Source organism: Aulonocara stuartgranti (assembly GCF_965226115.1).
Source record: "Aulonocara stuartgranti genome assembly, chromosome: 15".
Classification (NCBI taxonomy): domain Eukaryota; kingdom Metazoa; phylum Chordata; class Actinopteri; order Cichliformes; family Cichlidae; genus Aulonocara; species Aulonocara stuartgranti.
The window spans coordinates 24324892-24342909 of NC_138951.1; the positions used below are offsets into that span (position 1 = coordinate 24324892).

The following is an 18018-nucleotide window of genomic DNA, read 5'->3' on the forward strand; positions in this document are numbered from 1 at the left end:
TATAATTTTGAGAATTGTGGTCCAAAGCACCTAAAAATATAAGTGCCTTGTGTAAGTTTCTTGCTTGGAGCCACGGACTGCAAACTTTCCAAAGGTGCCAACGTCTGTGGCTGGTTTGCGGGAAAAATCTCTCTTAAAAGCTGCTTCAGTCCCAGGTGAGAATCCCTGACTGACTTTAAATGACTAAGTTAAAGCACATTATATAATATAATCCTGGACAGTGTTTAGTAAGATCATTTTCTCACCTCCAGCTAGTGAGATAAATAAATTCCATTAAAGTCACCCATCCGTGGCTGATATTTGCTTATTAATTTTCCCTTCACAGACTCAGGTGTCTGGGATTACGACCAACACAGTGCTGAGAGAGCTGCGTCCAGATACTGAGTACAAAGTGACACTGGTTCCCATTTACCCCGACACGGAGGGAAAACGAGCATCGGAGAACGGGAAGACCAGTGAGTGCATCAAATTCTCTTTCTGGGATTCACGAGGCTGCAACTCAAAAATCCACAGACTTGATACAGGAGTTACTTTTTTCCACAAAACTACACTCACCAACTATATTTTGCAGTAGAAATTATGAATCTATCCATAAAAAGAGCCTTATGGTCATGACAGGATGCAAACCTTAAAGGTGCGCTGTAATGTAAGCTGGCTGCACACCTTTTTGGGAGGTGGATAAAGATGAAAGAAAGAAAGTAGTTCCTTTATAAAACCTTTCACAGATACGTTTTTGATTTTTTTTAAATAACTGGATAATGATTTCTGAAAAAAAAAAAGACTCTTTCAAGTGTAATTTTTAGATTTTTGGGGTGCTTTGAACACCAGAAGTTTAGTGTAGAGAAGACAAACATCCCAAACCAAAACTACTCTGTAAGAGTAGATATACTGGCCAGAGGAGAACACTCAGCTTTAATATATCAAGAACCAACATGGCAGTTGCAGGAGGTTTAGCTAAAGAGGTATATGAAACTCAGCAGATGTTGCTTCTCTGTGACATTTGACACTCGAGGAAACTGGTCTGAAATGTAACCACCATGTTGTGCTCACAGAGGCTCTGGGTGGAGTGAAGAACCTCCAGGTCACTGATCCCACCACCAGCTCCCTGAAGGTGCGCTGGGAACCGGCGGAGGGCAACGTCCGGCAGTACCGCATCTTCTACGTGCCCGCGTCCGGAGGCGCCGAGGACATGGTTAGAGATCACACTGACTTCCTGTCCTGTCATGTGTCACAAAGGAAAACTGGACATTAGCTCAGACAGGCAAAGCAGATTCACATCAGCTCATCAGATGCCTTTTTCTGCATATCAGGAATTATTTGATCTGATTTAACTTGCCCAAATCTGCAAGCTGCCTTGTAGCCCACCTACACTTCGGCATTTGCTTTTAATGCTGTTTCTGATTCAACCAGTGTCATGTTTCTCATCACTCTGCATGTTCTGTACAAGGGGTCCAGCTAGTTTTTCACCAAAGTCAAATTTTCCTGTTTCTGTGGATGATTACTGCAGAATCAGTGCCAGAATGATCCTCCTCAGATCCGCCACTTCTGCTTTCTTTTGACTGACAGCTGTGTTTCTGTGTACGAACAGGAGCAGGTGTCCGGCGGCACCACCAACACCATCCTAAGGAACCTGCTATCAGACACTCCCTACACTGTGACCGTGGTCCCAGTTTACCCCGAAGGAGAAGGTCTCCGCCAGTCAGACAAGGGAAAGACACGTAAGTTGTCAGAACGAGAGCATTTACAGGTGCACTGCCACCCTGCCTGTGATCAGATTTTTGAATTATCTGCAGTAAACATTACACACTACTAAGAAACAGAACAGATGTCATTCAAAGTGGCAGTGCTGCAGCTCCAGATGTTGCTATTTGACAGACACGTCAGTCAGAGCAGGCTTTAGAACTTTTCGGGGCGGCCTGGAAGAGACGAGAGAAAATATAAATGTTCCAGAATGATTTTAAACAGGTGCTGCTGCACATTTTTGTAACTAAATACTAAAAATTATGAGGCTGTAAATGAGCACAGTATGGGCACTTTATAACTGCTGTCGGTATCTCAATGGTCTGGATAAAGAAACGCTCTTCCTTGAAGAGGAAAAAAAGTTGCTTAAAAATGTCAGCATCAGCGAATGTTGGTTTGTAAATTGATCGCAGAAAACTGATCTGAGCCACAGGTCAGAAGCGAATGAGTCGAGCTTTGAAGGTGCAACTTTGACCTGTTGAGAATCTGCACAAGCGATGAAGTCTGAGCTTCACTTGAACAAGATTAAATCTATCACCAGCAGCAAACAAAGGCCAGAGGTCGTGGTTTTAATGGAGAGTTGTCAGTAAACCTTAAGTAGAAACAGAACATTCATGCCTTTGCTGAGATAAATAAAGGATAATATCATCATCTTATTATGTCTCCACTCTAATGCAACCAAGACACAGGTTTAGTGTGTTTGCTGGCCTGCAGTGAACATGAACCCCCTCAACTCACACAAATTACAGCTTCTTTTTAAAGTTTGACACCAGATACATTAACTTTATAGAGAAACCCTATCTTCCAGGTAAACCTTCGTGGAAAAGGTACTGCAATCTGCAGAATTTGCCAGAACCTTTAAATCAGACCCCCACCCCCCACACACACACCTCCTACCTCTGGAGGATTGGATGGAACATAAGAGAAGCTGAAGAAAGTGAATGATAGCAATGAAGAAAACAACTCTAAAACTACCGTTTGAAGAATCTGTCCTCCCAGACTCAGTCCTCCAAGCATTTGCAGAACTGCTGGTTTGTCTGCATCTCTGTGGTTTGATGTCCTGTTGGGTTCCTTGGGTTTGTTTCTGCCCACACGGCATGCCACGCTCTGTCAGCAGAAATGCATCCTGGGGTTTTGACATGTGATGCCACTGGAGTGAGGCATGGAAACAATTCCACAGACGGGTCCAGCAGCCAAACTGGAACTGAATATTTTCTGTCCTGTCAGGATAGTTTTAGGTGGGGGGGTGTTTGCACAACCCTTGTCTAATTTTCGGTGTACATGGTGTTTCATTCGCCGTTTCATTGCTTAGAAATGGTGTCGTGTTGAAATCTTGGAATATTTTTCCCTTACCATCCCTCCGCGGTTGGGTTATTATGGTTAGCTGTCACACACACATACTGGTTATGGCAGGCAGAAGTTGGTGACTCAGGTTCAGGTAGGCGACGCTCCTTTTGTTTTACGGGTTGGATTCCCAGAAACCGATCCACAAATACCCGGTTGGACTTTTTTTGTTTGTTAAAGCTGAAATATGAGACAGCAAGGACTAAAAATGTGACAGTTTGGAAGGGTTGTTTAAGTCCTCCGATCATTTACATATCAAGCACTTTATACAGACGTGCTGGCTGCTGCAATAAGCGAACCAGTAGCATCTGCGTGTTGAAACATGACACCACCTCTCTATCACAGCAGCAGCAGTGACACATCGGACCTCAGAGTGAGTCACTATCAGAGAATATGAGCCTGAGGGTGACATTAATGAAGTTTTATTACCAGTGTTGGTCCAGTTTTACTGTTTTGCTCCCTGGAGAAATTTGTCATGTTTGGTCTGGACAGAAACAGCAAATTAAATGTTACAGATTACATAATCTCTCTGAAGGACAGAGTAATTTTGTCCCTGGATGACAGACTTTACAGAAAACAATGACTGTGAAGGTTTCACTCTGGAGGTTTTTACCTTATCGAGGAGGAGGCATCTAGTTTTCCTTTTACTGGCTAGAGCTCAAGATACCGGGGGATACACACATCTGGTTTGGTTTAAAAGAGGCTTTTGCATAAATCCAAATCTGTGCTACTTCTCTCTCTACACATAGACATTGTAAACTGACTGTCCTGCAGATTTGTGCTGCACTCAGCATATCATTTCAATCCCGTAGTTTCACAATGATATAAATTCTTGGATTACAGATTCTTTCTTCATAAAAGACATTTTTTGTTGTATTGAACCAGTTTTACCAACAAAGTAAATCACATTCTAAAAATAAACACAAATTAAAACGCGATTAACAGAATTTAGAAATGATTCAAATAACTTAAACGATCCAATTGTTATTATCTTGTTTGATTATGTAAAGGCTACGCTTCAGAGCATTTCACCACATAAGTTATAGTCTTACAGCCCTTTGTGACATGTTTATTTTAGTTTAGTTAGAACACCACAGTCACACAATAACACAAACAGACTAACCGCTAAAGTTAGCCATAAACCAGCAGGTCTGAAAGCCCAATGAAGGGTTTCAGTTTCTAGTCGGAAAACACTTTAAACGTAACTTTGACTTCAACTGATCATTTTTCAGTTTGCTAATGCTAAAGTTGGTTGGAGACCACAGCCCGACCAAAATTATTGTGATTGTGTACAATGAACTATGAGCTCGTTGCCTTTGAAGCGGTTGCTTCAAAGGCAGGCACCAGGTCTTCAACCACTTTGTTCAACCACTTCAACCTCATTGGTTCAGTTCAGTTTTATTTATATAGTACTAAATCACAACAACAGTCACCTAAGAGTGCTTTACATTGTAAGGTAAACACCCTGCAATAATAGAGAGAAAGCCCAACAATCGGATGACTGCCTATGAGGCAACAGTGGGAAGAAAAAACCTCTGGCAGAAACAGACTCATGGAGGAGCGGACATCTGCATCAGGCATCAGTGTGCTATCAGTTTGCAGTTAAACGGAATCAAGTTGGGCATTACATGCAGCCTGTTTTTGATAAATATGGAGGAAATTACAAATCTGTTGCTGTTTACATACACAGAAATTCACAAAAACAAAAATCCAGATTAACTACTTACATTTAAGTAAAGGCATAAAGTACATTTCTGCACAGCGTAGTGTGATTTTCCCCTTCACACCTACCTACAACAGAAAAAGGCAGTATTGAGGGGGCTGGGACTAGAGGTTTCTGCTTATTAGTTTCAGTTTGCAAAATAAGAGTAAAAAGTTCCAACTGGGTTTTAAAGCCACTTGAGACAATGGAAAAGGAAAGATGCTGACGTACCTGCGACATAAAAAAAAACCTACAAGAAACATAAAGATGAAACTCAGAGACCAAAGCCCAAACTATAACATCTGCCTGTTGAAAAGAAGTGAATATAGATGAGTGTGTTTCATTTGCACTTCTAACAGAATACAATAATTTGAAGTTCACTGCATTTCTGAGCTGCTTGAAGAATGTTTTGAAAAAGTTCATTGCTTTTTAACTCTAAACTTAAACCAAGGATCCAATCCTCCCTGTTCTGTTCCGCTCTTCACTTACTGACACTCACATTTCAAGGAATGTAATCTCTTCTAAATCCATTAGTTGTCCCGTTAGTTTTAGGCAATAAAGTAAGATGTACTTGGAACAAGCCCTTAGTTTTGATTTTGTGTTGCTAAGTGAGGAAAACTAACACCTCTCCCTTGTTCTTAACTTCACGTTCTCTTCACCTCTCTCCCGTTTGCAGTTCCACGCATGCCACCCAGGAATATCAAGGTGTACAATCCCACCCCCAACACCCTGAATGTGCGCTGGGAGCCAGCCACGGGCCAGGTTCAGCAGTACCGGGTGGCTTACGCCCCCCTGACCGGTGCAAGCCCATCTGAGTCGGTGAGTAGCTTTCTGCAGTTAAAACACAAACTGTCATTAGCAGCAGAATTCTCCTTGAGGGGAGGAAAATCTCTCTGTCTGGTCATGAGGAGTGAAGAATGTGAAGACACAAAAATAACAACCTCTTGTGTGATTTAACAGTCATAAAAGAGTGAGGTTGGATAATATTTTTTCCCAGTTTAAGTCATCACATTCCAAAAGCTGCAGGTCAGCTCTTGTTAGATATGATGTGCCTCGAGGAAATTCTTGAGATAAGTGGAATTACACTGAGAAAATAAATGAATGATCTTATCCTGGGTTTTTTTGTTTGTTTTTAGATAAAGGAGAGATTATGGCTGATAATCATTATCTTCAATATCAACTAATTGGTCAGCTATTTTTATTTTTAATCAATAGTTTATAAAATTGCAAGAAGTATCAGGATTACCTAGAATTCAAGACATCTCTACAGATCATGTTTGTTTTTTTTCCAAAAAGTAGTCCAAAACCAAAATTTAAGGAAATGTAATACATAAAAGCAAATTAAGCTTTATAAATCCAGCGTATATTTATACTTTAGCAGAGGTATGCACACGACACAGTCACAAAAAGACTCGGCTTTACCAATGTGGGTTTGCACTTTCTCTTGCTCTTTCTCTTGATGTATAAGTATAAAGTGTATAAAGTATACATGTATAAAGTAATAATCCAATCATTTTGTGTTTTGCATTTTCCATCATTGGAAAATCAGCTATATTCTCAAGATTTTTGTCTGATTTCTGAACATGCCGTTTTATTTGATAGCTTGTTGACACCAAACCCAAAGTCTCTGACTTCACTTTGGCTTTCTTCTTCTGGAAAATGCCATTCTTGACATTTGACTTGCTGATCTTACTTTGGCTGGCATATCTTTGTGTTAGATGTCAACTAAGGACTTGGGAATTCTTGATCCGACTTTTGTATTATTGTATTTTTGCTGTTCTTACTCGACTTTCTTTGTTTGCACACCTGCAGTGTTTAGTCAAACTCGATTAGTTTTCCCCCTTGGTGTGGTTCATTTGTGCAGATATGAACACGGTAATCACACTTGGGTGTGGTCCAAAACAACCAAGACCACAACCTCCAAAGGGTCTCAGCGCAGGTCCAAATGAACTCCAGAGCTGTAAGTTTATGGTTTCAACGTGACCTGAATCCAAACAAACTACCAGGTGTACGTTCCACGTTTGAGGTAAAAAACTTCCAGTAGATACATATGTTTTTTCTTCTGAATGTGGCGAGGTAAATATAGATGCGCGGAGGTCTGTACAGCTAGCAATTAGTCAAGAAATAAAACGTAAATTCTCCACTAGTCCACAACACAGCACCTTCTTCCTGTATTTGCTTTTGTTGCTCCTCCCCAGACACATCTGGCCAATAAGCAGACCGAACTTCTCACGTGGGTTGTAGTGATGCATTCAGACTCAGTTGGATTTTTCTCCGTGTGAAAAAGAAACCAAACCATATGGAAAAACTACAAGTTTATAAACTCATCAACTGATTCAAACCAGAGTAAATGAGCCATAGGTGTGAGAACGCACTTAGTTCCTACCTTAAGATCTAGGAAGTCTTGGCTCAGCTCTGGTTTGAGACTTGTTGACTTGACTCGGGACCTCCTTTTCTATCCTTTTTCCTGACCTAGCTCTGGATTTGTTTTGTTGTTGGATCTTAGTGGCCCTGATTTGGTCTTTTACTTGTGACTTGTGGGTCTCTACTTGGGCCTTGTTGTTTTTGACTCAGGGATTTTTCTTCAGAAAGTCTTTTGACCTAAGAGTCTTGACTTGGCTATAAATGCTGGTTCTTGACCTTGTTGTTATTTTTAGCTTGGTACTCAATGTTATTTATTTAGGACATGAATGGAAATCCCTAAACAAGACTTAACTTCTGCTCGTACAAACAAATGTCTTTCACATCACATCACCATACATCTGGCTTTTCTCTAAACTGGACACTATTCCTGTATATTGGATGTGAACTTAATAACCAAAATTATTGTATTTGTTTTTAGTCATTTTGGTAGTTAAGTTATTTTTATCTGTGTTTTCTACATCTGATTAAAAAAAAAGTGAAATCAAAGTGGGAGTGTTGCTTTCATTGGGCTGGTCTGTTTCATGGAAACAACAAGTGGTCTCTTTTGCTCGTTCTTATTTGTTTCACCAAGTGGTGATGTTGCGCAGATGTCTGCACAGCAGTAATTACGGTAATGCTCTTAAATATGGAAATCATGACTTGTCGGCTTTTCATACATCTCCATCAGCACTGATTTAATGCACCAGTGCAAATGTCTGGGTCTCAGGGAGAGAAAAAAAGAAGCTTTATTTCCCCACAAAAAGTTTGAACTCTATGACTGAAGTTTGGAAACACTGCATGCCGGACGCATCTGTGACTGACGTCACCAACGGCTCCTACGGTCAGAGTTCCTGGGGGCTTTAAGGCTGTAATCTAACAAGGCTGTTTTGATGATTAGAATCAGCTTTGAAGATGCTGTGAAGTTAGTGTTGTGTAGTTTATTATTCCCTGTGGTCTCTGTTTCCTTCTATTTTCACTGTTGTTGTACTTTCATTTAATTAACTTTGATTTTGTTTTGGTCTGAGAGGAAGTTGGTTTGGCCACAGAAAGAAGACACAAAGATGAGTTCAGAAGTACAAAGATTCACAACTCTTTTTGACTAATTCAGTCTAAATTATCGAATTTTACATCATAGATTTGTTATTTCACGCGCTGAAGTGAGTATGTTTTCAGTATTATTATTAGAACTGAGAAGCAGAGAAGCTCTTTAACAGTACATTTTATTCTGGTTAAACATCAGTGGTTTGCATTAAACAAGTGCTCTATAGAAGGAAAAAAACAAGATTAAATGTATGTGCATGCTTTAATGTTGTTTCCAGATGTGATTTTTTTTTTGTCCTCCAAGCACAAATCTAAAGCTGTGGTCAAAACTTCAGTGCTATGGCTGCAGTTTGTTCACATTGAAGAATATCAGTAAGGTCCAGCACTGATGTTAGGTGATAACAGAAGGTCTCACTTCATTTTGAAGGTGCTGGATGACAGCAGCCACCTACACCTGACTGGGAATTAACTGGAAGCAAATGTTTGTTTAAAATATCGGTATGTGCTGTAGCACTATTAATCTAAGAAACACGTCTATTTACCTTTAGGGATCCCAGTATGCGAACCCATTGGCTAGTTTGCTGACTTGGTCTTTGAGGAACTGGTTGTTTAGAGCTCCCTGTTTAGCCAGCAAGTATCCAAGCCAAGATTTCAGTTTCTGTCTGCTGGTCATCATTTAAAAATGCTAATAAATCATCCATCCATTTGGTAAGCACTCATCCAACCTGCTGTTGTAGCTAGAGTCTGTCCTGGCTGTCTTTGAGTACATTCTGGACAGGTCACCAGTCCATTACAGGACTAGCTAATAAAACCTGATAAAGTGGAATCAGATGATGTTCATGCTTCTGAATTGCATTCCTGCAAATCCCATCCCTCCAGACAGAATGTTTAGCTTCATGCTACCAAAGCTTGCACATACGGGTTAATCAGTACATCAAAATTGGAAACCAAAAAGCTTTTGGTACCAAAAATCGTGTTCCTTGACTACAGATTCTGCATATTCATATGAATAAATCTGTTTGTAGAAATTAATGGGATCACGACTGCCTATGAGAGTGCACTAGATGCCTTCCTTAGACATCCTCTAGGACAGGGGTAGGGAACTCCAGGCCTTGAGAGCCAGTGTCCTGCAGGTTTTAGATGTGTCCTTCATCCAATACAGCTGATTTAAATAGCTAAATTAGCTCCTCAACATGTCTTGAAGTTCTCCAGAGGCCTGGTGATGAACTATTCATTTGATTCAGGTGTGGTGACCCAGGGTGAGATCTGACACCTGCAGGACCACGGCTCTCGAGGACTAACGTTCCCTACCCCTGCTCTAGGATGTTATTGGTCATCACTTTGTAGCTGATGATTGGGAGATAACCCTGTACTGTAATTATCTCCCTCATCATATTTTATAAATGGTATAATTCACTCCCACTGGCAATATCTACAGTTGCTTACATGAAAGTTGAGATACGTTTTTATTTGGGACTTTTTTTTTTGCCTGCCATCCTGTTCCCCCTGTCATCTCTATAAGGAGCTCAGTTTCAGTGACATGTTATGATCTCTGGATCAGTAATAATCTCTGCCTGTATAAAAGTAAAATAATTTAAAGCTGGATTAACAACCTTAGCATTGTGAAAGAACATTTAAAAGTTTTTGTTATTAGGTTTTAGCAGTTATATACATACATCAGAATTCAAGCATCAGTAATGACATCCTGGGAAACTTCTTTTCATGGGCTTCGTCTTGAATTACTTACAAATCTATAAATGCCATATCACTCTCTTGTTCAGTTTGCCTCTACTTCTTAAAACAATGAATGCATCCCATTCAAAAGCCCATCAGTTACCCAGAACAACTGCATACTTCGGCCTCATCATTCAGGTTTACTTCAGCCAATGAAGTGCATCCCAGCCCTCGAGAGCAGTACTGCTTTCAGGAAATGACTATAATGTTTTAAAAGGGCCGTGTCCAATCCATTGTCCTCACTTTAGAGTTTACTGGTGGGCTAACCCCAGGCTAACAGTTGTGCATGTGTAGGTGTGTGTTTGCTTCCAGTTGCGGGATCTTAGCCTCTACATCATCGCTGTGAAACCTATTTCATGGTCCAACATGCCAAAACCTTTCAGCCCAAAACATTTGCTGCAACCAAACCAGTCCCAAGAAGAGGGGGAACTCGAGTCCAAGCAGAAGATATATTTCCCATGATGTAACGGCAGAGACTTTTATGGCCCACAAACCAGCTAAAGAGCTGAGCATAGATGATGTGATAATCCCAGTGACAGTCTGCAGTCACTCGTGTTGTTAGAACACGTCTCCCGCTGACCGATGGTTTGTTTAGCATTTCACCTTCCAAGCCTTTGTTAGTGTTTGAGGAACCTTTTGGCAGAAGAAACCTTGTCGAACACTTGATGCAAGATGAGCACTGAGGTCATTATGTATATTACTCCTGCCAGATCTGTATGTAATGCGTGAAGAGGCTCATTTGAATAGGCAGACCCTCTTTGATGATTATATCAATATATATTTTGACTCCCGCGTTTCTTCTCCAAAAAGGTCCTGGTTTCAGGAAGTATTAACAACGCCTTCCTGGACAACTTGATACCGGATACTCCCTACTCCGTCACTGTCACCGCTCTGTACGCCGACGGCGAGGGATCAGCGGTGAAGGACAATGGCAAAACATGTAAGCACAATGACAATGTCACATTCTGATGGTGTGTAGAATCACATAACTTACTTGCAATAGTTTACATCTGTCGCATGCAGTGATGCAAAACACAATAAGTACAAGTATATTTAAATTTCGGGTTGCTGACTGCACTCCTCTTAGCAAATATTGGATCATATCATTGGTGATGATCGTAAAACTCCGACTATAATGAACAAATGAGCCTTGTATGGAAAATTAATTATTTAATATCTTTTATACAAAACCCAAAAAGACAGAATGTGATAATTTTTTAAATCTCGTAAGCCCATATTTTAACCATAATAGAAAATAGACATATCAGATGCTTAAATTGAGATATTTTACAATTTCATAAAAATCTTTAGCTCATTTAGAACTTTTATGGCAGCAACACATCTGAAAAAAGTTGGGATGGAAAAACAAAAGGCTGGAAAAGTAGGTGGTACTAAGAAGAAACAGCTGCGTGAACATTTTATAGCTCATTGGATTACCTGGAAACAAGTCAGTGATATGACTGGCACCTTAGAGATGCAGAGTAAAGATGGACAAAGTTTAATATGCAAAACTTTAAATTTAGTTTTTCTAATTTCAGTAGTCATGCAACTGGGATATTCTATGCATTCAGGTTTATTAGTCTCCTTTGTCTTTTAGATATTAAAAGCAAACCATGGCATTTAATATAATTTGGTAGGAAACAGACAACTTTACAGAAGCTGTGTTAGCATTAGCCAGCTAACATAGGTACACCCTCACTACCTTCATAGAATAATAGAGGATAAGAAGTCAAATGCTGATATTTAAGTGCACTTGAATAATTGATCATCAGCAAGTGTGAGCACCTCTTTAAAAGCTGAAGTTTTGGCAGGTCTGGAGCATTCAGGTGTGTTAACTCAATGCCACAGTCCTATCAGGGGTGGATGTCCCAGCAAATTCACCCCAGTCTGTCGGGCTAATGCTCGACCCAAACTGCACAATGATCACAAGCATGGAAACAAATGACTGAAAAAAGAAAAGAAATGGCCCAGGCAGAGTCCAGACCTCAACCTGATCAAAGTGCTGTGGTGGGACCTTAAAGAACGCTGTGCATAAACAAATGCTCACAAAAGTCAATAAAGTGAATCAAAGCTGTAAAGAAAAGAGGGCCAGAAGTCCTCAACAATGTTAATGGGTCCAGTTCGTGTGGAAGGGCCTGTACTGATAAAATATATTTTACATTATTGCTGTAAAAAAAAACCCTACTGAATCATGAGGCATACTCAGTTTTTCACAGGTCTGTTATTGTGTTGATTCTCGAGTTTAGTTAAAATGTTTTTTCTTCCCTTTGTCATTTTATTTATTCCTTTCTTTACTCTGAAAAAACAGAAAAAAAAAGTGGGCTTTCAGGGAGGGGCCCTTAAAGAGAAATAATCTAGTATAACTAAATGCCTTCGTGGGCACCATTATATGTAAATGAGGATTCAACTCTGGGTGCAGTAAAGTAAAACTTCAGAACTAGAAGTGGTCATAGAGGTTAAGTGAGTATATGTATATAGTGTAGCTATAGTAGGATTTAAAGCATTATAGAAATCAAATAATCTTTTATTCATGAATTAGAAAAATATATTTCTATTTATACATTAAAAAAAATTCTCCTACACTGCTTCTGTTTGATATGGTGCAGTACCCCGTGCTGGTCCCAGGAACATGCGCGTGTTTGACGCCACCACAAGCACCCTGACCATCGGCTGGGATCACGCTGAAGGGCCCGTAAGACAGTACAAGATCTCCTACGCACCCATGACTGGAGACCCCATCACAGAGTCCGTAAGTGAAACTTTAAGCTCATTGACGTCCACAATATCAAATCATCTCAGATAACATCAACATGTTACTGGTAACAGTGCTAAAGTAGAGCAGTCATCCCAGAGAAGGAGCCAGTCAGTACAAATTTAAAATCAGGCATTAGTGATGGTCACATTTCCAAAATGGTTTAGTGGCCTGTTTGGGGGTAAATATATTTTCCTTCGCACTCTGATTACCTGCCTGTATTGTCTGAAGGAAAGCTGGTCTTACCCTTGCAGAAACTAAACTACGCACACTGATGATAAAATTTTTAAAAACGACCTCAGAGGCTGAGACATTTTGGTGAAGTCATTTCGGAGGAAATGCATCAGACCCACTAACCTCAAGTGTATTTCTTACTCTCTCTTTAACCCATAAAGAGGGATTAATCTCAGGTGGTGATGTGTTTTGTTTTGGATAAACTGGCCGCAAACCCTCGCCATTCACAGCTCGCTGTGACGTCCCCCTCGGACTATGCGGTGAAGTCACATCTCAGGATTCCCTCGCCTCATTCAGGATATAAATCACAGATTAGGGAGACTAATTACAGGCTCAGTTAAACAAACTGTATAATTTGGGGCATAATAGCGTTATTAATAGTTCTGAATAATAAGTTGGAACGATGGTGGAGAGCGGAGACGGCCCAGCTGTGCTTCCCTTCTGCTCGTTAGTCTAACACTTGCTCAGAGTGAGTCAGCTAACTGCACCAGAGGGACGCCGATGAAAGGAGCTCTCCAGATTGGGACTGACCAAAGAGCTCACGACTATTATTTATACCGATGCAAAGTGATCAATTTAGCATCTGTAAATAATGTGGAAGGTTCGTGTTGGTACACAGTTTCTATAATCCCACCGAGAAGCAATTTTCTGCCTCACAAGGCTGAAGAAGTTATTTCCTGTTTATTAGAGAAGTAGTCTTCTAAAATATTAAAGCCTAAAATGTAAAATTGTGCACCACCAACAGTTTTTGTATTTTTCAGGCTCTTCTCTTTATCTTACTGCACAAACCAAATTTATTCGCACTAAAATTTGGAATAAAATTTTACCCAAATTTAACTTTGATTAATTGATTTTAATGACTGTTTCTCATTTAAACTAATATTTGGGTCCTTGATTCAAATTCCAGATGAATCCAAATGGTTTTCTATTATTTTACTTTTATTTAAACAGGGAGCAAAACTCACCACTGAACATGGACTGTATATAAAAGATATAAGGGCATAGCAGTAGGAAGTTGTTTCAGCTTGCATTCTTTATATTGGCCAGCAGGGGGTGATTCCTTTGGTTGCAAAAAGAAGTCCACCCTGGTAAAAGGACTCTTCTTGTCACTTGAAAACTTTCTGATGGGGTTATGGCCTTAATCAGTGCACTTCAGTAAACTGGTTAAGATAGCAAAAAAATAAATAAATAAAAATCTATAAAAAATAGGAAGCAAAATAATCGAGAATTTGACTTCATTGCAAGGAGGATGTGTGGTTTGAGGCATCTTCACTTCACAGTTTATAGTCTCTCTCTGTATATAGCATGACACCCTTTATTCTTAGATCTTTGATTTAGAAAACAGGAAAACTCCCCAAAAACTGAATAAGAGAGAAAAAGGAAGCAGAAATCTCCAAAATCATACATGCACAGACATGTGTGGAAGGAACTCTGTGGAAAGCAGGTGTAGCAGCTTGTCCTGTGACTGGGAGCACTGGGTCAGCTCCGCTCACCAATTACACATACCATGTGCAGCAGATGTGCCGATAGCAAAGCAACTCAGGACGCTCTGGATGCAAATCTTTCCTGACTGATTTATGCTTTTTCTTCTTCGGCTACTGAAAATCTCTGGCTCTGTGCCGTTTGGATCTTCAGACTCTGGTTTTAGGAAACAGAAACAATGCCATGCTTCAGAATCTGCTCCCAGACACCCCATACAACATCACTGTGGAGGCCATCTACGCCGAGGGGCCTGGAGGATCCCTCAACGGGAACGGACGTACAAGTAATAAAAACCTCTTTGACCTCTAGTTTTCTAGCAAAGGCAGCTTTTCAGAAATGTTGGTTTTCTTGTGATATTACACAATCCCTTGCAGCTGTCACAGGGTTTCTGCACATTTGGCGTCATAGCTGGGCCGATTGTAGTAAACAACAGGCTTTCTCAAACTCCTAGAAGGCAAATTTTACCCCTCAGCAGCCATCTTTCAAGTTATTTAAAAGCTTCCAACTAAATTAAAATGGCCTGTATTTGTATAGCGCTTTTCTAGTCCCTAAGGACCCCAAAGCGCTTTACACAACCTGTCATCCACCCATTCACACACACATTCACACACTGGTGATGGCAAGCTACAATGTAGCCACAGCCACCCTGGGGCGCACTGACAGAGGCGAGGCTGCCGGACACTGGCGCCACCGGGCCCTCTGACCACCACCAGTAGGCAACGGGTGAAGTGTCTTGCCCAAGGACACAACGACCGAGACTGTCCAAGCCGGGGCTCGAACCGGCAACCTTCCGATTGCAAGGCGAACTCCCAACTCTCGAGCCACGATCGCCACAATTAGAAATTAAAAAGTAGAGATCCATGACTTTAACTGCAATAGCCAGCAGTATGTAAAAACTCCACGTGTAGAATCAACAGTCAAGTTTGATTTAAACAGAAAGCTCGATATTTAGTTTTTGTTTTACCCAAAATAAAGTTTTTAAATCTTTTCCCTGCAGGTTATTCTGTATGTCTGCTACACATGCTGAAGCCCTACAACATGGCTGTTTCATTAACAGAGCAGATGTAACTACCTGTATCACTTCTACAGTAACAAGTAGATATACCTGCTGCTTGTCTACTGTGTGGAAATGAAGTGATTAGCTCAGATGTTTTCTGTGGCGGCCCCTGATTGGCTCTTTGCGGGCAGAGAGTGGACAGCTTCCATCTTTGGTCTTACAGAGTTCTCCTTAGATATAAATTTTTTAACTTTCTGTCGTTACTTGTATTCAAACCTGAAATAAATCTTGTTTGATTAAGTCTATTAACCATCTATCAGAAAATAGCAAAAAAAAAAAATCCCCCTTTTATATTTCCTACTTTTGATTTTGATATTGACCGTCTGTGGAAGGTAAACCTCACAATCCGCTCCACCAGCATCGTGCTACAAACAATTCTAGTACATTTAGGATGTAATCCAGCACCTCAGCAACTTTTGTGGTGGTTCAGCTTTGAGGCATTGAACCCAGGAGCTTAAACGCAGCGACCGCAGTAGCACTTAGGAGTGAGTTAGAGGAGTAACAGAAAAAATAAATACATTAAGTGCACGTCAGTTATCTGCATGTGTTAGTGTGAAGAGTTTGGACTCGATCGGCGAGCAGTAGGCTTAGTTATACAAACAGCAGATACTCAGAGTGTGTGTGTGTATGTATGTATGTGTGTACCTGTTTCGATATCTTTGTGGGGTCCAAAAATTGGAACATTACTGTGGGGACCAACAGTCACTTGTGAGGACAAAAGTGACAAAAGTAATTTTTGAGACTCAAAATGTGGTTTATTGTCAGGGTTACATTTATTTTATGGTTAGGTTTAGGCTGAGGGTTAGGCATTCATTTTTGATGGTTGGGGTTAGGCTAAGCGGCTAGGGAAGGCATTATGTCAATTGGATGTCCTCACTAAGATATCAAAACGAGAATGTGTGTGTGAGGCTCTTTCAGGCATCCGTCCAATTCTGGACACACACCAACTGGTTTCTTCAACAAGACTAAGACCCAAATCTAAACACCTCTATTACATAGGATGAATCTTATAACCTGACTTAAGGCGGCTCATTCCTGACCGCCAGAAAGGAAGAGGCTGATTTTTATTATTACTGAGAAAATGTCCCCCTTTTTTTTAACAATGCTCTGTGGTTTAAACAACCTACAGGTATCAAGTTAATGAAAGGCTAGGGGGTTGTTCTAGCGTTTAACAGCAGCGAGAAGACGGCGTGTCAGCTTCCAAACTCTGAGCTCACTGAAAATTTTGCCACAGTAGGTGTAAAACGCTCCCCGGTGTGTGGACGGCTGATATTTACGGTTCAGTTAAAGGAAAGAAAAACAGCCAAAATAAAGTTCTGTGTCATTCAAATGCAAACTACAAATTAGAAGTTCACTAGTGCTTCTGTTTCTGTTTTGTTGCACATGAAGCTGCAGTGGTTTTAGTTTAAAAAGCCAGAAATTCTCCTGCTGCTCTCCCCTCTCTACCCAAACAATAAACCTCCTTTCTGACTTTATGGGGCCATAATTTACTAAATTAGCTTTAAGTTTTATTAAACATGACTTGAAACTTGCGATTCAAGGCTCATCAGGAAAGTTGGAGAGTTTAAGCTGGCTGAGTCACTTTTGCAGTTAGTCTAAGTGGCTAATAGAGGAACTGCAGTTTTTTGGTACTTGCACATTAGCATCATGTTTTAGCCCTGCGTGTTGATGCTTACCATGTCTAAAATTCGATGCCTCCTCTGTGTCAAAGTCGGCATGTTGAGTCCCAGAAACCTTCGGATCTCGGACGAGTGGTACACGCGCTTCAGGGTGGCCTGGGACCCGGTGACTGCACCCATCCAGGGATACCAGCTGATCTACACCCCTGCAGGTGAGCCTTAACAAAACCATTGCGGTTAATCAAACATGTTTCTCTGCACACACATTGTGAATAATGTCTTGGTTCCTAAAAGCTGTCACCTGATTTTTACTTCTCTTCAGTTTCTCACTCACTTCTCATTCTTCGCTCTGTGTTTCCAGGCATGAACCAGCCCATCGACTTCTTCGTTGGAGACGTGAGCTCTTACACTCTGACCAACCTGCAGCCTGGAACCACCTACGACGTCAAAGTGCTGGCACAGTACACCAGCGGCGTGAGCGCGCCGCTCATTGGCCAGGGGACGACACGTACGTACAGGAAGCGTAATTAGACGCACAAACTGCTGATTTATTTCAAATGTCGCTCATAATTGTTTCTTAAAAAACTCACTGGACCTTGGCGTCCTCTTGTTAACCCCTCCTGATTTTTCACGTCCAGTCACTTCTGACACTTTAACTTAGGACCAGAGAGAATCCCAGGATTTATCTGATGTCTTTTCAGTTGCTCAGATTTGTTTCTGGCTGACTGAGATTTGGACTTAAAGGCATGTTCACACCTGTTTACTATTTGTCTGGTTATATTGGCCTCAGGTGTTTGTTAGTTTTTTTCAAGTTGGCACGATTTGTTTGGACAGTAATTACTCTCAGGTGTGGAACAAAACAGCTACACCAGGAGCCCTGAAAAGAAATGGGCTCATGAAGTGAAATACC

General features: G+C 40.8%; 1 protein-coding gene across 4 annotated transcripts in view; it reads left to right on the forward strand.

Moving 5' to 3' along the window:
* The window catches only part of col12a1b (collagen, type XII, alpha 1b), a 150052-nt gene that overhangs the window by 85785 nt on the left and 46249 nt on the right, over positions 1–18018 (forward strand). For all 4 annotated transcript variants that reach the window (XM_082505922.1, XM_082505919.1, XM_082505920.1 and 1 more), the window contains 9 exons: positions 326–455; positions 1053–1192; positions 1589–1718; positions 5463–5605; positions 10775–10904; positions 12571–12713; positions 14586–14715; positions 17201–17320; positions 17470–17616. In XM_082505922.1, the coding sequence (XP_082362048.1) occupies positions 326–455; positions 1053–1192; positions 1589–1718; positions 5463–5605; positions 10775–10904; positions 12571–12713; positions 14586–14715; positions 17201–17320; positions 17470–17616 (1213 nt within the window). The remainder of the gene's footprint in view (positions 1–325; positions 456–1052; positions 1193–1588; positions 1719–5462; positions 5606–10774; positions 10905–12570; positions 12714–14585; positions 14716–17200; positions 17321–17469; positions 17617–18018) is intronic.